A 22,559-nucleotide genomic window follows, 5' to 3' on the forward strand; every position below is an offset into this window, starting at 1 on the left:
GGGCAGCACTGCTGCTGGAGCCAGGGGGATTCTTTGGGATGGGATGGGATGGGATGGGATGGAGCTGCAGCAGGTGGGAGTGTCCAGAGGCACGCAGCAGCCCAACCTGCAGTGCTGGGGTCTGCACCAAGGTGGGTCCTTGAGGCATTTCCAGTGCTGCACGTCTGCGTTTGGAAGCGCATCAGTTGTTAAAGACACTGAGAGCATTTGGCAGGATTTCAACCCAAAACTTCAAGCCAGTGTCAGTTCGCAGGGTGACGATTTGCTGGCAGGAAGCAGAGCAATCCCTCAGCGCTCTGCAGGTGCCCGTGGGGGGACAATCCCCAGCGCTCCGGGGACATTCCCTGGCAGCTCCTGCGCTGCCGGCGGAGCCTCCCAGCCAGCGGCGGGTCTGCTCCTGCCAGGGGCTCTGCCGGGGGCTTCGCCAGCCGGAGCTTTATTCCATCCTTTCCCTGGTCCATTCACCATGCCTCCTGCCTCCTCCCCCTCTCCCCGTCCCTCCCACCCTGCCTGCTGGATCCCCAGCAGTCTCTTGACACCTTGGGGGAAGGCTGGGAGGTGTAACCATCGCCAGCGAGCGAGGGAGAGCAGGAGAGAAGGGAGAAGGAAGCCAATAACGGGGAGGTCTAGGAAGGTGGTGGAGGGGGAGGGACGGGGCCACTCCTCCATCGGTGGGACTGCAGATTATTTTGCATGGATTGTTGAAGAGAAAAGGGAGCTGCATTTGTGAAGGGACCAAAAAATAAACAGCTCATTGCTCGGGTAAGTGCCAATGCGAGCTCCCCGACTCTCATTGTCATGCTGTATGTACATCGACCCCCACCCCTCCTATTTTGCTTAGTTATACCAGATTTGATTCTTATTAGGATTATTTGATGCATCAGCTGTATGCTTCAGTTGCTGGAGACTGAGGCTCCCGGTACGTGTGTGTGTGAGTGTGTGCATGCGCGTGCATGTGGGAAGATGCCCATTCTTTGGATATACATTGACACATTTTTTTTCCAGCTCTCAGTGTGGTGTCTCGTTCCCAGTGTTACCCCAAAGCGTGCCGTACACACACACACAAATGGTGTTTGCTGCTCCTGCCTTTAAAATCCACTCACACACGCAATTATTGAGGCTGAAAATTAAAGGGGGGCTCTTAAATCACAGCCCTCAGTGGTAGGGGGCTACTTCTCTTTATCCTGAATGTGACACGTTCAGTATTACGTTTTATAGCAAAGCTACATTTAAAGATCAATTCGGCAGTGGTTATTGCATCCAAATTACATGGTTGTCATGGAGATGGTACAGAGAAGCTGAAGTGATATGACTGCATCTGGACTGGAGTGGGGCTTCACTACCGAGTGAGATCCTGCTTTGCCTCCTGTGTCTTTTTGTCTCTGCTGGGTTACAATTTCTTTTAATCTTGAATGAAGCGGTGCCGTATTAGAGGATTTAGAGGTCGAGCTGCTGGGAAGGGTGTGTGTTACCCCCACTCAGCTCTGAGTTATTATCATAATTGTTCTATTAACGTCTGCGTCTCCCTGAATTCCTTCCACAAGTCTGGGAAGGAGGAAGGCGTGAGAAGGACACATAGTTTTCTGAGCACAGCTAGGGCTGGGAGTACTTTCTAAAAGGATACCTGCCATGCCCACACCTCCCTGCTGGCTCCCACACCTCGGGGGACAAAAGGGAAAGGATGCTCTGATTTTAGCCATGTTTATCTTCCATTTTGCTGCCTCAACTTTGAGGATTCAAGGAGCCAGTCACCTGCTCACCCCTGTGTCAGGGGAATGGCTTTTTTAAAATTTTTTTTCATTTTATTTTTTACTATTATATTTGTTTGCTTTGCAACTGGTAATATGGATGTGTTGGCAGTTGGGAAAGAAAATCCATAATTTATGAGAATGAAATCTTCCTGCCTAAGGCTAGCTAGAATACAAAGAGTATATCTGTGGGAAGGGCATGTTATATGTTACAGATGTGTATTTCTCTAGCGGCTGGGAGTAAATCACACTATTGTGCTCATCTTCATTATTTTGGGTGTTAGACTGGCTTTAGTCAATATTTAATCTAAGCTCATTGTGTGCCCACACAATAAACGTGCAATTTGGAGCCTAACTTTACATCTCTGAAATGCTTTGGGAATGCATGTGGCATTGTCTCCATAAATGCAATTTCACCCTTTTCTACGAGACCAAGCCTATTGTGGGCATGTAAATATAGTAAAAGGCACTGGTGGAAGCAAGCCCATCAGAATGGCAGTGTTTCTCTAATTGTATCACTAAACATAAGACAGAATTAATTACTAGGATAAACAGAGCTTTGTGGCTCTTGGATCAGGATAATATTTGCATGGAGTTCCAGGCCTGCATTATAGTAACTGGCATTATGGCTTAAATTCCCCCCATGCCAGTAGATAATGTTTCTAGCTAGGAGTGGAGCATATTATCATTTGATATTTTTGCATTAAAAACATGTTCAATCCCCGTGTCCTTGTCAAATTGTCCATTGCAACTGTTCCAAAGTCTGTGATTCAACTAGGATTTTCCTTAATGTGATTTTTCCCGTACAAGTCCAAGCAAACAATGGATAAAGTCTCAAAGTGGGCGGCTGAGTCCAGAGGGGAAGTCAGAGAGATGGCTGATTCACAAAATGGTTGGTTCTCATTTCGTGCCTCTTCTCCCCCTAAAACTTAGGGACAAGTGGGGTTGAAGTGGGTAGTTTTCCCTGGAGATCCCCTTGGGTGTGTGAGGATGGAAGCCAAGTAGTTCTGCATTAATACTGAGTTCCCTCCTGTCTCAGCACCTTAGCACTCCTCAACCCACCCTAGGACGTGGCTGGATTATTCTCTGGGGAAACTGAGGCTTGGCGTGGTTAAGTGACTTTGCCAAGGTGACAATGGCAGTGTCGGGCAGGGGACACAGGAGCTCTGCCAGGAAGAACCTCTGTGTGGCCACCAGGCCTGTTCAGCGTCCTGCTTGCACTGGGGAGGTGGTGATGGGAAGCTGTAACTCCAGTTCATGGAGAGCAGCTGGATTGGTGTGTTTGCTGAGACCACTCATGAGAGCCCCACAGAGGGTGCCAGGAGGGACTCAGACAGTTTCAGACCAGTTTCTGAGGTGCCCAAGACGAGGAGTTGCTTTTCTGACCTCAGGGTGTTCTTCTTGCATGGCCCATCACGTGGCTCTTCACATGAAGCCCTCGCAGGTGTCTTGGCTTTCTCTGCTCCCTACTGGTGCTGCTCACCTCTCTTCTCCCTGCTGAAACACCCTGAATTGTTCTTCTGGACTCCAACCCACAGTGGCATCACTTCTCTGCTCTCCATCCCATCGCCCAACACCTTTTGATCCTCTTCTTCCGTGGGTTTTGCCACCAATGAAGTTCCCTCCATCCAGCAGTGCCACAACTTTCCATGCCATGGCTTTGTGTGTTCTGTGCCTGTCCTGAGGCACACACTGCTGGGTACGTCAGGCCACCATGTCGAAGTGACTGAAGTGAAAGGTCTCCTTTGAAATCTGAAGTTGCCCCATGTCCGTGATTCTGCACAAAGCTGGAGCTGGTTCTGGTTGCCAGAAGGAAAAGGAATTCCCTGTTCAGGTCACTCAGAGGCATCTGTGTGTGGCCCTGCAGACTCACACAGGTTGGTGGAGATGCCAGATGTTCCCTGGGCTGGGAGGGAGCTGTGGCTACTGCCAGCAAAGGGCTGGCTATGGGCAGAGCTATCCCTGCTGAGGGAGAAGCTTCCTTGGAGGTTGTGTGTGAGCAGTCCCTGGAGTGGGTGATCTCCTGGTGGAAGTGGCCACATCCCTTGTGGGTGCTGCTTGCTCTGCTACCTGACAGTCTCTGCTGTGGACACGCCTCTTTGCCAGATTTGCTGGGGGTGAGAACATCCTCCTTGCCCTTTTGGCAGGAAAATGCCTTTCCCAGGGATGTGCTGGGACAGGATCCATGGGAGGCTCAGTGCATCCAGGCTCTCCGTGGCTGGATGGAGCCATAGGAGTGGTACAGGGGTAGACTCTGCACAGGAGGCTCGTGGTACTTCCCTGTGGGGGTTACAGTGTGAGAGGGACAGGGTCAGTTCTGGCTCCTCCCCTGTCTCCTGTGACCCTGGGGAGGTGACTGACAGCCTGGGCTCACAGGGGAGAGGCACCTGCCCAGGCTGGACAGCACCCACCTCTCCCTTGCTCCTCACTGCTGTCCCTCTGTGTTCCTGCAGGAGCTCCAGGTGCAGCTGAGATGCTCAGGGAGGTCTTTCCCTGCCGCCCATAGCCCGGCCCTCCTGCCCCTGGGCAGCACGCAGCCCTGCTCAGCTCCCAGGTGGGGACACTGGAGATTCCTTTAGAGCAACCACTTCCCATCACTGGATCAGGCCCAGTGCTCCCTCACTTGCACCCGGCAGGGCCAGAGCGAGTAAGGAGCTGCAGGCAGCCTCAGCAGAGATTCTGCAGCTGAGCCCAAGCCCCTTCTTGTGCTCTCCATGCTTTTTCTGGGCTCTGGGCCTCAGCCTGGCACTGGGCACATGGTTTGTCACCTACCTCTTCACCACCACTGCTTACATTTCCTCCACTCCTTCCTCTGCCTTCTTCTCATCACCTCATACTCCCCTCATGGTTTCTCAGCTCTGTGGTGTTGAAGGGCCTGGCTGTGGCTGTGGAAGAGGCAGGGCTGGCAGGTGGCTCAGGCTGTCTGCTGTCAGGTTGTCTGAAGAAACTCTCCCCACGTCCCCATGTCCTGGGTGCTCGCACTGGGTCCCAGAAGAGGAGACCGCACCTGAGGGGATCGTCCCAGCACCACTCTGAGGGGTGCCATGGCAGCTGGTCAGGGTGTCCCCTCTGTGGTGCCATCAGCCTTGGCTCATCTTCTGCTATGTCCTCTTCTTCTCTGAGACATCCTGGATGGCTCCCAGCAAACGTGGCTCCCCAGCCCTGACATTGGTGGCTGCTGTGAGACACCTCATCAGGGGCAATGCTTCCTCCCAAGCAGGATGAGCCCAGGATTCATCCCAGGATTTTCTGCCTCCCTGTACACCATGGGACGTGGGCTGGTTCCAAGGATAATCTCCCAAAGCCGCAGTCTGGCCAAACCTTTGTGCACTGGTTTTGTGTCTCCCACTCTCCAGCTCTGACACCTCCACACTGCAGAGGCCCCCAGTGTCTCTGGGAACTTTCCATGTGTTGTGACTGTGGCAGGGCCCATGCTGGGGACAGGGCTGCTCTGTGACCTTCTGGATGAAGTGTTTTCTGGGCTGGGGGCTGGCAGCTGGATTTGGTGTCTTGTGCGGTCACTGCCCATCCTTGTCTCCCCTGCAGGGGATACAGCTGAGCTCCCCGTGTCTCTGTGGCCTTCTGGGGCTCTGGGATGGAGAGCTGAATTCCCCCTCAAAAAACAAAACCTAGGAGAGCAAATCCCAGTGATGTCCCCTTTCTGGGGGTTAGAGCATGTGCCTCTGAGCTCTCCTGATCAACATCGAGCAAGAAAACTGACATCAGACCCCAGTGACTGATAGGTTTATGGTTCACCAGCCATAGTGAAAAGCCCAGGGAAAATGATGTGAGCTCAGCCTCCTCTCTGGCTTCTCCTCCCCCGTGTGCAGTTGTCTCTCCATTATTTTCTTTTTATGGAAAAACAGATTTGACCCAAATATCTTTTTTCTTTCAAATCTTTATAAATTTGTAAGATAGTAGGGAAATGCTGTGATGCCAAACTAAATTGAAGGGTTGCATTTTTTTGGTTTCTGTGTTTGCTTAGATGCTCCAAAGTCAAGGCATAAAGATCAGTTCTTGCGACGTTGTTTTTTTTTTGTTTGTTTTGTTTTGTTTGTTTTTTTTTTTTAAATCCAACTCTTCAGTGGTTTCAGCACAAGTGCATCACAACTCTAGGTAAGGTTTAGCTGACCTATAATCACAATTTTCAGCAAGCGAACAATTTTTCCAAAAAATTTCACACGGTTCTGGGCAAAAGCCTCATAGAGGTGGAGAGAGAGCTCCCTGTGGTACCTTCCAGCCTTCCTCCAGCACCTGATCCAGAACTGAGTGGTCTGAGGCTGGTTCACGGAAACATCCGGGTGCTGCCATACACAGAGCAGGACCTGCTGACTGCATCCTCCTCCACAGCAGGGCCTGGGCACAGTCACAGAGATCTCTGCCCACGCTGTGCACAGCCACTTGCTGTTGGCTGGTGCTGGACACAGGAGGAGAGAATGGCCCTGGTCTAGTGGAAGGTGACCCTGCCCATGGCAGGGGTTTGGAATGAGGTGATCTTTTCCAACCAAACCATTTGGGGATCCTGTGGCACCTTCTCCAGTTCCCCCACAGCCTCTCCCCATTGCATGTCCTAAAGCAGCGTCTCCTCACTGCACATCCTGGCACTTCAAGGAGGTTTTGGAGAAAACTCTCAGGCACAGGGTGGGATTGCTGGGCTGTCCTGTGCAGGGCCAGGAGCTGGAGTGGATGGTCCTTGTGAGTCCCTTCCGACTCAGGGTACTCCATGGAACACACACCTGGCAAACTTGGATGTGACACAAGGCACTGCTCCCAACGCTGAGCTCACCTTGTGTGGGGCTCCGCTCCTTCCCAGATTCTGCATATTTGCTCCTCAAACAGGCACTGGGACTTAGACTGTGGCAGTGGGTGAACTGGGACCCTGGGGCTTTGGCACTTCCCAGGAATGAAAGCAAGCAGGCTGTGGATGCAGCCTGCCCGAGCAGGACACAGGCACGGAGAGAACAGAAGGGGTTTCTGGCCAGAAGGGGATACACGATGCAGGGAGATTCTGCTAAATTAAAAATATATATTTGTCTTTACTGGTACAACAGAAGCTAGGGGAGCAGGCGAGAGGAAAGTGAGAAAGCTTTATTTAATTAGATTATAAGGCCCCAAAGGCTTCAGACTCATAAAAAAAAATGAATTGATTTTTGTAATTGAGGATGGGGTTTGTGCCAAGTGCTGCTTTAATGAGTATTTAGGTTTTGCCTCCTAAGTTAGCTGCACCAGGCAAGGGCAGCTATTCAAGCCACTCCTCACCAGAGTCCTGGGCTTGGAAACTGGAGCTGCCTGCCTGCAGTTGGGAGTGTTAACCTGCCTTTCCAAGAAAAGACATCGTGTGTCCTTTCGAGGCAGTTTATCCAGGGCTCTTGGTATTCTCTCAACATGAAAGCCTTCCCTCTTCCCCAGAACCCAGGAGGCAGCTTTCTCCGTGCATGGGTGAGGAAACTGAGGCAGCAGATAATCACTGGATTGTTTTTCCTCACAGAAGTAGAGAGAATTAATTTGCTGCAGCGGCTGAGGCAGCTTCCTTTGGTGGCTCCTTCCTAGGGGCTGGTGGGACAGGTGTGTGCCACTGGAGCTCATCCTGTGCCACCCCTGCCTGGGAAGGTGCCTCTCCTTTAAGGTGATCCTTAAAGCACAGCACCTGAGCATGGTGAAGAGGTGTTTGGTGTGTCACAGCTGGGACCTGCCTCTGCACGAGCCACAGGACACCAGGGAGGGCATTATCCCTCATCCCAAACCATAAGACTGGATGGAAAGAGCAAGAGATTTTTATCCCAGCCTTTTGGACCCGCCTCCTTTCTCCCCTGCAGGCTTCCTCCAGAGTCTTTTCATTTTTGCATGCAAGAATGGGGAGAGTTCAGTGTGCAGAGGTGGCTTCAGGATTTCCTGAGTGCCCCTGCTGTGAGAGCTGGGATAAGTCCAAGAGGAGGTGATTCCAAAATGCCTGGCGGTAATGTTGATCCAGAGCTGCCTGGGGACCAGGAGCAGAGTAACAAGCTCAGGTGAAAGGCAGGAGGTTTGGATGTGCAGGATCACAGCAAGATCACAGCTTGACAGCAACACCTAAAGTGCAGATGTGTTACTATTACTGCCATTAGAGCAGGGGAGCAGAAAAGTGGCCACAAAATTCCAGCAGCTCCAGGTAGATTTAAGGAATGGTCCTGTAGCAGAAGCCTGTGCTTTATGAGCTGGATATTTTCTGAAAGCAGAATAGCAGGAGATCCACTGCTCTCCAGATAACAGCAAACTGCAAGGAGTGCACCTTGGGTCCTCGGGGACCTTGGGGACACTGTCCCTTTAATCGTGCACACCGTGACAATGAGACATTCCCAGTGTCAGGCACACGGCTGCAGTTTGCACACTGGTCTCAGGCTGCATCCCCCGCAGCAAACCCGGCTGCCACTCCTCGTGTGCCACTGTGTCATTGGGTCACTGGCTGAGCCAGGCTGAGCAGCGCTCATCTCCTGAACCTCCTTCATCTTTCCAGCACACTGAGTTCTGGCAGGCCCCTCTGGCTTCTCTGTGCTTCAGTAAAGCCTCAGTCCAGCACGTAATTCATCAGTTCCCAAAGTCATTGTCTGATGGCCAAATGTAATGATGTCTAAGGAGCAGGAGAAAAGCCCTGAGAACACCCTAAAAAGTCTGCTGAGAGGCAGAATGACCCTGTTGAAGGCTGGTGTGTCAGCTCCACTCTATCCTTGCCACAAAATCTAGTGCAGGGGTCTAATCTTGGGGGTCGGGAGAGCCTTTTGGTCCCAGAGCAGGCGTGGTTAAAACACTGTCCTAGTGCAATTACATCATCCTGATTTTTGCTCTTTTTGTAATTCTCCTGAGGAGAAGCAGCAGCTTTGTCCTTTTAAAGCACCTTTACATCAGTTTAGGAGTGTGCCTGTTAGAGTCCTTCCTCGGGGAAATCCCTCTCCTCTCACCGTGGTTATCCAGCACATCCATTAAGGGCAGATCCAGCCTCTGCACAGGAACTGCAAAATGGCTCCACCAGGGTTTCACTTGCACTTTTCTGGGCAACTTGCTCTGTTTTCAAAACAAGTCAGCTTCAACATTTCAGGCTGCTCAGAGGCAGTCATGCCTAGGGAGGCCAGATCTGGCCATGTCCCAGTAAGATGTTCCTGTGGAAGCGTTTGCAACCCCAATATGTTTGCAGGGCTGGGCAGGAGCCCCGTGTTTTTCATGTGTGTGTTTGCAGCAGAAGCATCAGAGCTGGGGTTGCTGTCCCAGGCTGGGGGACAGAGAGCAGCAGAGCGAATTCTTCTGCCTGTAACACAAAGTTCTAATGCAGATCAGACACAGCCTTTCTGCTGACTCTGAACCCTGGGGGCTGAGCTCAGCTGGAGATGTCTACATTTGGGTGAGCTGAGTCTTACTCAAAGTGCTTTTCCATGTATTCAAGCAAGTTCTGGTATATCCAAGTTCTGAGCAGCATCTCCTGTGCCATGTTAAAGATAATGATAACTCAACACATCCTAACAGAGCAGCAAAATCCTGCTTTTCCTTTAGTTATTCCACCCTGGCCTGTAAGTTCTGAGAATAAACGTGCAATTATATTTTCCGCCATTTCTACACCCTGCTGACTGCAGCCTGGGAGCCTGAGCAGAGAGCACATCACTACACAGGTGTGATGGAGCCACCAAAAATGTAGGTGTGCCCCAGACCATTTTCCCTTGAGTGGAAGATGCTGGAGAAAGGAGAGAGTGGTCATGCGACCTGCAAAACAGACACGCTTTCCAGAGTACAGAATGAGTGTCACTCCTCCAGCATGGAAGAATGATGAGCTGTTGGTGCCTCCATGGTTTTCTACAGCCAACAGGCAGGTTTCAGAAGGTCAGTGATCATCTGTTTGCCTTTGAAAGATTTACTTAGCCCACTCTTATAGGAATGTTTCCTGCAGCTTTGAAAGCAAAATTGAAAATTCTGAGCGAAAACACATGAAAAACAGCCTGCTGAAGTGAGCTTCCTAGTGTTCACTAGGAAAGGGGCTGATGTTCACACCCTAGTCTGAGAGGGGATGATTTTCAGCATCGTCCAGCCCCTTCCCCTGTAGTGGCTTCCTCTCTCCCCTTTGCTTCTCAAATGTCTTGATTTGGTCCTGGTGACGTATTAAAGTCCCTTCATATTAGATCTCACGTTCTCAGGCTGTTCCTTGCAGGTCCTCTGGGCAGACAGCTTTATGCCCAAGTGGAGCTGCTGACTTTAGTGGAATTGCCACGTTTCGTGCCCTAACACCCTCTAATTTCAGGCAGGGAAGTTTCAGCCCTGTTGGCTGTCAGCAAATCTTGGCTGAGTCTGTGTTTTCAAGCCAAATAAGTGCATCTCAGTCTGATTTGGGTGAGGGAAGCTGTTCTTTTTTTCCTTCAGTGAGATGAAAATAGAAAGTCCCCACTGGTGTGACGGTTACCCAGCTGTTCCCCTCACAGATGGATGACTTGCCTTAGGTCTGAAGTGGACACTGGTTGATCCCACGTTATGCTTTGTTTGCTGAAATCAGTCAGAGCAATTAGTCCTGTCTGGACTCTCCAACAGCCGTTTCTGGACTCAAACATCTTCAGCAGTCATCTACCTATCCATGGGTGCCTTGTAGCAAAGCCGCTGGTTTGGAGGCCAGCTGGAATTGCAAGGCTGACATGGTGACACTCAGCAGCACCCAAGAGTCTTGAAGCAGGTGTTTCTCTCGAGGATGTGGGGACCATCATGACGTTCACAGAGCTGTGTTGGCAAGCAGAAATTATGCTTAACTGATGGGCAGGGAGAGCCCTTTGGAGAGCAGTGCTGAGTCTCTGCTGGGCAAAACAAGGATCCTTCCTCTCTGCCAAGGGAGCCTGGTCACCCCCCTCACTGAGACTGAAGTTATTCCTTTTTACCTGAAGATAGTCCAGGGTGGAAATGCAGACCTTCTGAGATGCCTGTTGAAGTATATAATGACACCCACGATGCTTGTTGTTCTGATTCTCCAAGGAGGATCCCCTCCTTTATCCTCCAGCTTCCAGAGCGGCTGTCTCATTCACGCTAATGCCAGCAGGTTGTTCCTGGTGCTTCCCTGTGGATGAAGGAGTGCTGTGTGGAGAGAATGGGAGATTGCACACTCTCACTCACGAGTGAGGAGTCATCTGGTGTCGCAGGTTGCTGCATGTCAGCTTTGGGCACCATCAGCTGGCTCCAAACCAGCTTCCTCTGATGTCAGCACCCACAAAAGTCTGTTTGCTGTCGTCCTCCTCTCCTGACAGGTTTGGGAGATGCTCAGGGATACCTTGCTCCCTGCCCTCAGGGTCACACTGAGCTCCCAAGGAGCCCAAAGCCATCTCTGCACATTCTGGGCATCTGGACTCACAGTGCTCTGGTCCCCACATCCCTTGGGCTGGAGGCCATCTGTCCGCACACATTGTCTACCATCTTCTGTGGGCAGAGGATCTCTGTAAAAGTCTGACGTCTTACTGGTCCTCATCCTCAAGGTTTATGGGTGTGTTGGAGTGTGAAGGGAGTTTGTCTCCCTTCCAAAACTCTGTTTCACTCTGCAGTACTCGTCTCCATCCCTCTGGATGCTTCTCCCAGGGGACAAGCAGGATGGGCTCTCCTGCTGCCTCCTGAAATCTTGCAGCGAGGCGTTGCATGGGTTTAGTGTAGACAGACAGCATGGCAGGAATTTCCTTTTCTGGGGTCTGAGTCAGCTGCCAGTCCTGTTTTATTATTTTGGGTACTGGGAGAATGTGGGGAAGGAGGATCTAGCAAAGGGAGGGAAAGAGAGGGGAAGAAGCTGTTTCCATTTATGGGTTATGAGAAGCAGTTGCAACTCTTGTGGATTTTTATGGAAGGTAACCCGGGCTGTGGGGAAAGCTGGGTTTTAATGAATTCAATTACAATGCTGCACAGAACTCAGTGGAACGGCCCCAAAACCAGCCTGGTTTTGTATGAAAAAAACCCAACCCTATAAGCAATCAGACTATAAACTCCCCCTCCAGAGAAGGTGAGCACCAGAGCAGATAGGCACAGGTGAGGATGGAGGCAGCTCTGAGCTGAGCCTAAAACCCCTGAAAACTCCTGTCTTGAGTTGGATTCAACTGAACACAGACTGATTACAAGCTGTTTGTTCTGCACTAAGGCAAGGCTGGAGCCACTGGGGCTCACCTGTTACCCAGAACAGGCATCCTTCTCTCAAGCTCTTCTCTGAGCTCTGGGAGTTGCCTGAAGCTGGGGTGTCAGGGCACAAAAGGCCTCTGCCCCTTTTCTCCACCTTTTCTCCCGTGCCAGGAAAGAGCTGGCTGAGATCCTTTGGTGTCCCTGTGATCCCTTTACAGCTGCAGGCTTCAGATCTGTGCTGTGGACTCATGGCCTTGGGCTCCTGCAGCAAACAACCACCTTGGCCAGACCCCCTTGGTGGGGACTGTGTGTTGGAGAGGCAGGAACAACATCCCTTGGGAGCTGCCCTTCTCCTCCTTCCCCCAGGACGCAGTAAAAATTTGCCCTCCTTTGCTGTTCCCTCTCTGGAGGCTCCTGGTTCTCTGAGGCACAGGAGGATTGCTGTGAATTGCTGTGGGTTTCTGCAGGAGTAATCCACAGGGAGCCCTGCAAGGTCTCCAAGGGGGTCAGGGCTGGCTTCTGCAGGAGGGGGGATCTAAGGAGCAGACAGACCCCACTGACTGCAGCAGGATCTTTGTCCCCCCACAGTCAAGCTGAGAGGCCCTGGATGGGGTTTGAAAGGGGCTTATTCCAGGAAGATTACAGACCTGCCATGCTGTCTCCATGTCCAGCCACATCCTGGACCTTCTGCCTCAAGCCCACACTTCTCCTGGGAGACCCACAGGCTCATTGTCCCTGTGCTTTGGGCCGTTTTTTGTGGAGGCTTAAGTGACTCCTGCCACGTCACCAGGATGTAAAGTGAGGGTGCAGAACCACAGAACCACAGAACCACAGAACCACAGAACCACAGAACCACAGAACCACAGAACCACAGGCTGGGGAAGGTTGGAACGGCCCACAGAGGCTCACCTGGTGCCACCTCCCTGCTCCAGCAGGGCCACCCCAGAGCTCAGGGCACAGGAATATCTGCAATATCCCCTGGGAGGGACCCTCCACAGCCTCTGGGCACAATCTGCTCAGGGCTGGGCACTGCCCAGGGCACAAGTTCTGCCTCCTGGGCAGGGGCAATTCCTGGGCTCAGCCCTGCCCGTGGCTCTGGGGCCATTGCTGGGCCTGGAGCAGAGCCTGGGCCAGCTCTGCCCTCCCTGCACACAGGGACACACAGGGACACCCAGGGACAGACAGGGAGACCCAGAGACACCCAGGGGCACACAGGGACACCCAGGGCTGAGGTCCCCTCTCAGCTGGGGCTCCTCTCCAGGCTGAGCAGCCCCTGCTCCCTCGGCCTTTCCTGGGCACGGAGATGCTCCAGGCACTTCCCCAGCCTCCACTGGAGCTGCCCCAGGAGCCCCAGGTCCCTCCTGTCCTGAGAAGGCCAGACTGGACACAGTGCAGGCTGTCACCCCTTTTCACAGGCTTGAGATCACGATTCTGTTTCCCCTGTGAAGGGAGCAGTCAGGTTTGCACGGTGCACGCCCAGGGCTGGAGGAAGGCTCAGTGCCCAAAGGGCTGCCCAGCCGAGGTGTCAGTACCAGGAAAGGAACATGCAAAAAATACTAAATATATTCTTTTTCCCCCCCCCCGTTTTAATAACTGCAAAAGATTGCAAACAGGAAATCTGTTAAGGATTTTAAGACTCCGCTTTATTGTTTTCTATAAGCAAAAAACTGCTGTTGTTTCCCCAGGATGAAGTTTAGCAGGAGTCATTTGGATCTCAATGTGTCCTAGTTGCTCTGGGGACTCTAATAAAAATTCAAAATAAGGAGCTGTAGGATTTGGTTTCAAGAAAAAGGATGTTCAAAAGTATGCACAGTGATTTCTGATTACCCAAAGGCTCTTTTTTTAGCATGTAGCTGGTTTATTTTAGTCTCTGGGATATGTTTTATCCACGGCCTCTTTTCCACATTGGAAGTGAAGGGTGCAGGACCTGCAGTTTGCACTGGCTGAGATGGATGGAAACCACTGGCACAGTATATTGCCCACGAGCAATGACCACCAGTACTCCAGGGGCTCTGCAAAGTGTAATTCTGGCATCAGTGTGTGGCTGAGGGCTCAGCCCAGCCCTGCCCCTCACTGCCTGGTCTGCAGGAGGAATGCTGCAGGTGACTTAGAACTTGGTGTCATCAGGGAGGGACTGATGTACAGAGCGGTTTGGTGCTGCACAAATCTTTGGTGTGCCCACGCCGTGAGTTCACTATGCAGTGCTGCTTTCCCTGTGTTCAGACTGTAACTGAGTGATAGAAGTAAAAGAATTAGAGAAAATCCAGGAAAAGGTAGCCAAAATACTTAAGGGGGTGGAGAAGCTGTCTTCTGAGAACAGGCTAAGAAGGCTGGGTCTACAATCTGGAGAGGAGAGGCTGAGAATGATATGATTGAAGTCTTCAAAATCATATAAAAACCAAGCCCATGGGAGAAATAAAAGAGGATTTTCACAATGAAAATGGTAGAGGGTTTTTATTTTCAGCCATGTTGAAAGGGCAGAGGTCAAAGCAGAGGCATAAGAAGGAAGAAATGTGCTTCAAAAAGAAGAACCACGGCTGTGATCTCTCCATGTCTCCACAGGATTTTCTCCTCAAAGAGCCCTGACCGAGCCCATGTGCAGGGTAACGTGTGACACCTGCCTTTTATAAATTCACTGGTAAGTCAGGTCGTAAAAGCACATCCATCCCTGTCCTGCAGCCACACTGTGGATGGGATCTACAGCCTGGACATCAAATGGCTGCTGGGCACATTCCATTCCTGCTCACAGGGGACAGGAGCTCTGGGCACATGGCCCATCACAGCAAAGGATGTCACTATAGGCATTTTAGCCCAAGAAGTTCAACATCTCCAACTCAAACCATTCCATGATTCTGTTTTCACTAAGCCGGAGGGAATTGGATACAGAGGAGCAAGGAAGAGCAAGGCTGCTGCAGGAAGCAGCCCAGCTCAGCATGAACTTGAGGAAAAGCTCATGCTTGACTAAGCAGCAGGATTCTTCTCCAAGCCTTCCTGTGTCCCAGCAGCCAAGTGGTTACACAAAACTGAAGTGGGAGCCTTTCCAGTTCGTAACGCAGGGAAGAAAATTAAAAATAAATCATTTCCCACCAGCCATTCAGCTTCAACAAAAGCTGGGACACTTCCAGAGCCTGTCCCTGAAAGAGCTGCTGTGTGCTTTCCAACCCCTCACAAAATCAGGGCAAACTTTGCTGCATCTCTGCCCGACCTCTTCGGGACCAATGCTTCCCTGCAGTGGATGCCAGCTCGGCTTTGCTGGTCCTGCTGCAAATCCAGCATCACCCCAAAGCAGGTGATGGGGTATTTCTGCTCTCCTTCCCTCCCAACCACCCCTGCCCCATCTCCTGCTGGTCCAGGGGCTGTGCAGGACCTGGGGCACAGTGGGGCTGGAGCAGGAGTGAGTGGCTGTCCTGAATTGCTCTCCTGTGGCACTGGAAACTCACAGTGATGAGCGGGTGCTGCTGGAATTCTGATAAATGAAGGTAATAGCTGTTGGCTCGCTGAGCCTGGCCTGCATCTCAGGGCAGCATGAGATGGCCACAGGGGTGGGGTCCTCAGTCCCTTCAGCCTGTGTCCCACCTCTCCCACCAAGCCCCAGCTCTGGGAAGGAGATGGAAAGGCCATGGTTAGCCATGGACCATGGATGCCTTGGCTTCCCTTAGCCTCTCCTACAGCAATAATGTGCTTTTCCTAGCATGAATCCATGTTCTTCTGCTTATGTGGGCCTTCCAGAGCTGGTCTGCTCCAAATCATGGAGCTCCTGCTTAACAACTGTCTACAACGCAGCAGGTCACGTCATCTGTTGTGACCAGTCCTGGCTGGGATATGTGCCAGGGCATCCCCCTTTCTTGCCAGACCCTTTTTTGAATGCTAACCCCGCTTACATTTGCGGGAAGCTGGGAACACTGGACATGCAAGGGGTGCCCACCCTATTCCCAGGACCTAGGGAAGAGCAGTCACTGGAGAGGGTGCCTGAGCCTGCAGAAAGGGCAAGACTTGTGAAAATCCACTGATGGGAACCCACATACCACTTTTCTGCCCTTACCTGCTTCAGAGAGCACTTTGCAAAGCAGGAACAGAAGGAAATGAGGAGGGACTTGGGGAATGTCAGCCTGCAGCCCGAGGCAGCCAGGCTGTACAGCTTTGGGACAGTCAGAGGAGCCCCAGAGGGACCTCTGAACACCACCCTGCCCCTTGCCCCAGTGCTGCAGTGTGTCCTCTCCCCAGAGCCTGGTTGAAGCTGTGGCAGCTTCAGAGTCTGAACTGTACTTTGGTGTTTTCCAGAGCAAAGAGAACAGTGTTGAGAGTTTGGGCTGGGGCTTTGTCCAGAGCTGGTGACCTTTCAGCTGTCTGCTGGAGGCAGATGTAGACAATTGCAACCAGCTGTTCCATCATCATTCATCTTCCAGGTTTTCCAAGCTGTGGCATCGCAGTCTGTCTGCTCCTCCCTTTGCTCATCCACTTTCCCCACAGAGGTGGGGAGGCAGCAGGTCACGGATGAGCTGTAGGGTGGGAGAGATCCTCTGCAGCTGATGTGGGATGAGCTGGGAGTTTGGCAGGAGTTGGCTGCATGACTGCAGTACAAGGCACCACCGTGAAGAGCTGCAATCAGAGCCACAGACTGTCACAGTCCAGTCTTGCAGTTCGTCTGGAGATTCTGGGAAGCCTCAGCCACTCGTAACTTGTGTGTGCTTCAAGCGACTGTCACTGTAAGCAAAAATCAAGTAGTTGGTGACTTGTTGGGAGTTTGTCATGGGTTGCTGCACCCTCAGCTTGTCTGCAGACTTTGGGTGCACACTGCAGCCCCCAAGCAGGTGTGTGCAATGAAGCAGGCATCCAGTGGGACACACACAAACCTCAAGGGTCAAGAGGCTGCAAGAGGCCTGGATTTCTCCTGGCTGTGCTCAGCTCCCAGTTTTGTCACACTGGAAGCTGTTGGTGTTCCTGGCTCAGCAATAGTCTGTGCACACATCCTGCCAGGGCTTCCCTGGTGCCTCCTCTCCAGGAGGAACAGGGGCCAAGGAGAAACATGACTAAGGCTTTAACTATTGATTCCTCAGCACTCCTTCCAGACCACAAACATTCCAGTGAGGGTGAAACAGTAGTTTCATGCCTAACAACTGTAGTAGTTTATATGTAATAAAAATGGTGGTGGGTTTTTTTTTTTCTTTTAATATAAATAATGTAAGTTACTTAAAGTTAGGAGGGATGGCTGGGACACCACACTTACTAAGGCTTGCCAACATTTCTTTCTTAGGCTCATCTCCTAACTGCTTTTAGTTTCCTGTTGCATACAGCTGTGCCAAGCTTGAACTATTGGACTGGAATTCAGCTTGGGTGGTTCCTACTGGAGTTTTTGGATGGATGGCAGGGAGATGGAGAATTTCAGCTCAAAGCCTTTTAGCTATTTTTTTAAAAAAAATCCACTCAAAACCCCAACATTATTCATCTCATATTAAGAAAAAAAGCCTGCTGGAAAGTTTTGCTGGGAAGATTCCTCCAAAGATTTGAGCAGTAGCTGGGTGTTGCATGTCTTCCAGGTCTGTATTATACCTTCACTTTGAGAAAGTCCCAAAGTCTCAGTATTTTTTGGGATCATGGTGTGGTCATGCTCAGGAGAGTGTTGGTAGTTTTGCAAGTCAATTCCTGGAAGATGCTGCATTGGCTTGGCCCTGCTCTCAGTGCATGGGAACACCATGTGCCTGCGACTGATTTTCTCTCCTGGATTTGGTGGGAAAGAGTTTTGCAGTTTTTCCCTCTTAATTTGGGATGGCAGGTGAACGAGATAGAGGAGGCTTGGCCCACGTGTGTGAACCTGAGGACTGTCCCAGGGGCTTCTTTTCCCCTCCCTTGGGAGGGCTCAGCTCCTGTAGGTGGGATTCTGGGCTGCAGGAGGCTGGTGTGCTGGTGACCCAGAAAGTCTAGGGCAGCCTTTCTCTTGTCAGGCTAGTGGGGAACGAAGCTGAAGGCCTGCAAGGGCAAGCCCAAGAGAGGTTACAAGCAGATCCCTCTGCAGGGACTTGACACAGACATCTGCTGCCAAGCTGCTCTGTGGGCTCTTTCCAGCCACTGGAAAGCAGGTGGCACATCTGGACCCTGATCCACCCATCACCTCTAGCAGCACACAGGCAGTGGTGTCCTGTCTTTCTGTCTCCATCAACTCTACGCAAGTCTGGCCTGTGAGTTCAGGCAGCTGTCTGTAGGGGACACACCATCTGTGGTGACCTGACATGCTCCCCCAGCCTGGGGTCACCTCAGGGGGACGCATCACTGTCCATCCCTGCGTTGTGCAAAACACTCTGCAAGAGAAATGTTGCTACATCAATCACTTTGATAGCTGGGATTTGCTTGCATTTAGCTCAGGTAAAGGACCTTTAATGTGGCTCTTTGTTGGTGGGGCTGAGGAGGTGGTTGCTGGGGAATCAGTCCAAAGCTCAGGTATCTCACTCTATGGATCTGATGAGTGAAATTGGACATTCTCTGGGCTCACATCCACGTGTTTCTCCTGAAACCTGCAACCACAGAGTCCCTTCGCTCCACTTTAGCTGCTTGGGGTGGCTTTGTAAGGAAAGATGTCAGAAGGTCTGTGTAAGGAATACTCTTGCACTGCCATGTCTGAAAACCCCAGAGCATGCTGAGGAGGGAGCACTTGCAGTGCTCTGCCGAGGAGTCTTGGGCTGGGTCTGGGAAACAGCCTGATGAGGAGCAGCAGCAGGGTGGCAGGAAACCAGCAGGATTCTTCTCTCTGGCCTGGATCTCACTTTCTCTGTTGCCTTGTTGCAGGCAGGGGCCGTGCAGGCATCGGGAACTCCGGGCTGCAATAGGTGCGGCGGTGCCGCCCGCGCCGGGACACCGAGGGATGCACACGGATGCACCTGGAGAAGAGGTAAAACTGCCAGCACCACCTCCAGGAGGGACTTGCCCCATCTCAGGACTGTGGCACGTGCAGTCCTCAAGGAGTCCCTCACCCCATGCAGGGCTCTGAACTCCCCAGCCCATCACACCTCCCAGCTGGGGAGAGCAGGACATGGATCTGAGGCCCAGGACTGCCTGGGCTTTGGGAGGAGAGCAAAGGCAGGCAGGAATTGGGGTTCCCCTTGGGATCTGTCCTGCTCAGCAGCAGCTCAGCATGTACCTGTGTGGATCTGCCCTTATCTAAGCCACAGAGGGGTGTTTGGGCCCAAATCCCTCCTGTCTCTTCTCAGGTGCAGAGGAAGCAGCAGCAAGGAGGGGCTGCTGAGGTCTCCACAGGGGTAAGAGCAGAGGCAGCTGCAGTTCTGCACCCCTTGTTGACAAAAACTAATTGAGCCCTGACCTGGCCAAGCAATTAGTGATTTTACTACTAATAAAGGCTTCAGCTCAGCAAGTGAGGGCGCCCAGAGTCTGTTGCTGAACCTGGGCACTCTCCTGGCTGCTCAAAGGTGATGGTTCACTGAGAGGGAAACTGAGGCAGGGAGTTTGAATGATCTGCTTCAGATGTGAGTTAGGAACCGAGTTCGGGGGAGAACCCCAGTCCTGTCTGCCTGCTGGCACTGATTAGCCAGGCTTCCTGTGCAGCTGAATCGGTCACATCACCAAATGGTTTGGGTTGGAAGGGACCTCAGGGACTATCCTCCAACATCCTGCCATGGGCAGGGACACCTTCCACTGTCCCAGGGTGCTCCAATACCTGTCCAACCTGGCCTTGGGCACTTCCAGGAATCCAGGGGCAGCCACAGCTTCTCTGTTCAGCCTGTGCCAGGGCCTCACCACCCTCACAGGGAAGAATTTCTTTCTAATCTCTAATGCAGCCCTGCCCTCTGTCAGTGTGAAGCCATTTGCCCTTGTCCTGTCACTTAATGCCCTTATCAAAGTCCCTCTCCAGCTCTCTTGGAGTCCCTTTAGGTTCTGGAATGGGCTCTAAGGTCTCCCTAGAGCTTTGTCTCCTCCAGGCTGAACAGCCCTATGAAGACAGATAATATTTTAAAAGTATCTGTGAAGACACATATTGCTTAAAACCAAAATCAGCTGTTACAATGGCTCAGCCTGGGTGCCATGCAGAATACTCCTGCTTCCAGAAGAGATCATTCCTGGTGGCACTTGACTGCAGCTGTGGGAGGGTCATGATGGAGTAAAGCTTGCACAGCACTGTGAGGCTGAGGATGGTGCTTGTAAGACCTTGCAGACTTTGCATCAATGGGTCTATTTGCCAATAAAGTGCCTTTTTGTCAAAAAACTACTTATATACTTTGCACTATAGTGCAAAACGGTGTCCTTCCCTTGCCCTACAGGGAGAGCATCCCAGGGAATATTCAATCAGGACACTTTTGCCAGAGTTTGAGCTGGCAGCTTGTGACACCCTTCAGCAGTACTTGTGTTTTGGGAAAAGAGAAGTGATGCTCTGGCAGGCAGGATGCTCTGCAGAAATGCTAAGTCAGCAGGGAGAATCACACAGGTTGGCACAGCACAGCTGCTTAGAACAGTTAGAAAAGAATAAATCACACTTATTGCCCGTTTCACCTATTTCTCCTATTTCTGGAGGGCGGGGAATAGCAGGGAATAGCATCCCAGCAGCAACTCCGGGAAATTACGCTTTCCTATCCCCAGCCCTGGGCACAAACAGCCTGAGTGGGACACGTCCCCTGTTCTGAGGCCCTCTGGGGTTACAGGAGCAGCAGGAAAGGTGGGTGCCTGGGCCCCAGTGGCTCAGCACCACAACAGCAGATTTTCCTCTCCGATCTCACTGCTCTGAGTAGGGAGCGCTGGGCCTTCAAAAGCACCAAACACCAGAACAGTCCTTCCCTGCTTTTACCCCGAGGATGTGAGCTGGGCTGGGGGCTTCAGCCTGCCTTTGTGACAGCCCTTCCCGATGCCCACGCTGTGGTTTCTTCTCCCTTGTAGGTAGTACGGAGCCTGAGCTGAGCGCGGGGAGGGATCCCGTGAGCGCTGGGACAAGGAGCGGAACATGAGCGAGACCAGCCCCTTGCCATGGTCTGCCGCAGGCGAGTGCGAGCCGCATTCCCCGGGCTCGCAGCCGTCCCCGCTGGCCTGCAGCGACGGGGACGAGCAGCCGAGCCAGCCTGCGGAGCCTGCCAGCGGGAGAGCCAGCCCCCGGCACGACGCTCAGCCCTCCCGAGCGGAGGGGGAGCGCGGGGAGCGGCGGGACGAACATCTGGAAGCGGTGACAGAGCCAGGCGAGCGGCTCAGCGAGCAGGGACAAGGGCCGGGCGCTGCCGGCGAGAGCGGCCGTGCGGACGGGGCCGTGCTGGCCAACGGGGTGGACGCTGCGCTGGCCGCGGGCCGGGAGCGGCCGCAGGACGGGGACACGCCCGGCCGGAGCAGCCCCGAGCTGGGGGACAGGGGCTCCCCCAGCCTGCACAGAGCCAGCGGGGCCCTCAGCAAGGAGCGGTGGCACAGCGTCCTGGGGTCCTCAGAAGCTCTGAGTGCTGACGAGGCAGAGGAGCAGTTCGGGTGAGTGCGAAGCCGCCGCGAGGTCGGCTCGGTCCTGGTTTGTGTGTGTTGTTTTCAAGGCTCCTTGCTTCGAGTTACTCTGCTCCGTGTGTAACTCATCAGTTTAAGGAGCTGCAGCTGCTCTCATGGCTGACTGTGGTTTCCACTCCTGTTGCTCTTTGGGCTTCTGGCACATTTTTTCCCTGTTTGTAACTTTTTACTCTTTTTCCTCTCTGGGCTTCTCACACAGTTTTTTTGGGGTTTTTTTTTTTTTTTCCTGTTACAAATGCAGAAAGCTGTGATTAGAGGCAGTGTCTGCTCACAGAGTCACTAAAGGGAAGGGGAAGCTTTTGGGATCTCGGGAGGAGCTGGTTGTGCTCACTTTGGGGGTGTCCCACTTGCAAGTTGGAGATTCAACTGCAGCACTTAGGGCAGAGTTGCCTGAGGTAACTTAGGGCAAGTACAGCAGCCTGGGGATGCTGGAGAGCCAGGCTTGTCAGGGAAGTCCCTGGAAGCCCCTGGCAGCATAGCTATAGCACTGGCAGTCCCTGGGCTAGCAGGTGGCAGCTGTGTATCTGACAGTGGGCACGGCACTGAGCTTTGCTCTCCACTGCACCTGTGGCAGGTGTTATCAGTGCCTGGGTGACAGGGACAGCAGTGTGACACAAAAGGTACAAGTGTCATCCAATTCTCAAGTGCCTGAGACAAACCTGCAGGTGTGCAATGTCCCTCAGTCCCTGAGTCCTCTCTTCTGGCAGCCTGGCTCACAGGAGAACTCTCCAGGCTGGGGATCACTCGCACTGGGGTGGTGTCCACAGCTGGTTTTATGCCTCTGCAGGTTTCTAGACCTCCATGGGATTCTGGAGGCTGGGGGCTTAGGGGGAATGAGAGGTCACTGGAATGAGGAGAGGTTCTTCCCCTGCCATTCCTGCAGGAGGGGTATGGATGCTTCCCTTTGCTCCCAGAAATCAGCCAGGGCTCTGTGTTTTAGCCACCCGGGGTTGATGCCTGCTGTGAATTTTACAGCCCTGCCTGTGCACCTACCCCGGGGCAGGAGAGATGCTGCAAAGCAGGAGGGGCCAAAGAAAAGCAGCAGGGGTTGTCCCAGAGGAGTGTGGCCTTCTGAAGAGGAGCTGTGGAGGGACAGGGTGGCCAAGGTGACCTGGGGATCACCTCCTAGCTCCAGCCCCAGGCAGGCTCCATGCTGAGCTGCACGTTCCGAACACTGTCTGGAGCGTGGGCAGCAGAGCTGGGGAGCCACGCAGGACGTGGGCTGACAGCAGGCATCCC

At 52.6% G+C, this 22,559-nt stretch overlaps 1 protein-coding gene across 3 annotated transcripts in view; it reads left to right on the forward strand.

The window, feature by feature from the left end:
- The first annotated feature begins 593 nt into the window (after nt 1–593).
- Nucleotides 594–22,559, forward strand: part of PSD2 (pleckstrin and Sec7 domain containing 2) — a 53,633-nt gene continuing 31,667 nt past the window's right edge. For 2 of the 3 annotated variants that reach the window (XM_066197204.1, XM_066197206.1), the window contains exons 1-3: nt 594–762; nt 18,624–18,726; nt 20,721–21,290. In XM_066197204.1, the coding sequence (XP_066053301.1) occupies nt 20,785–21,290 (506 nt within the window). In that variant the 5' untranslated portion in view covers nt 594–762; nt 18,624–18,726; nt 20,721–20,784. The remainder of the gene's footprint in view (nt 763–18,623; nt 18,727–20,720; nt 21,291–22,559) is intronic. The other variant, XM_066197205.1, reaches the window with a different exon arrangement.

The sequence above is a fragment of the Chamaea fasciata genome, unplaced genomic scaffold (genome assembly GCF_029207755.1).
Source record: "Chamaea fasciata isolate MVZ Bird 193981 ecotype frontalis unplaced genomic scaffold, bChaFas1.0.hap1 SCAF_15, whole genome shotgun sequence".
In the NCBI taxonomy this organism is placed as follows: Eukaryota; Metazoa; Chordata; class Aves; order Passeriformes; family Sylviidae; genus Chamaea; species Chamaea fasciata.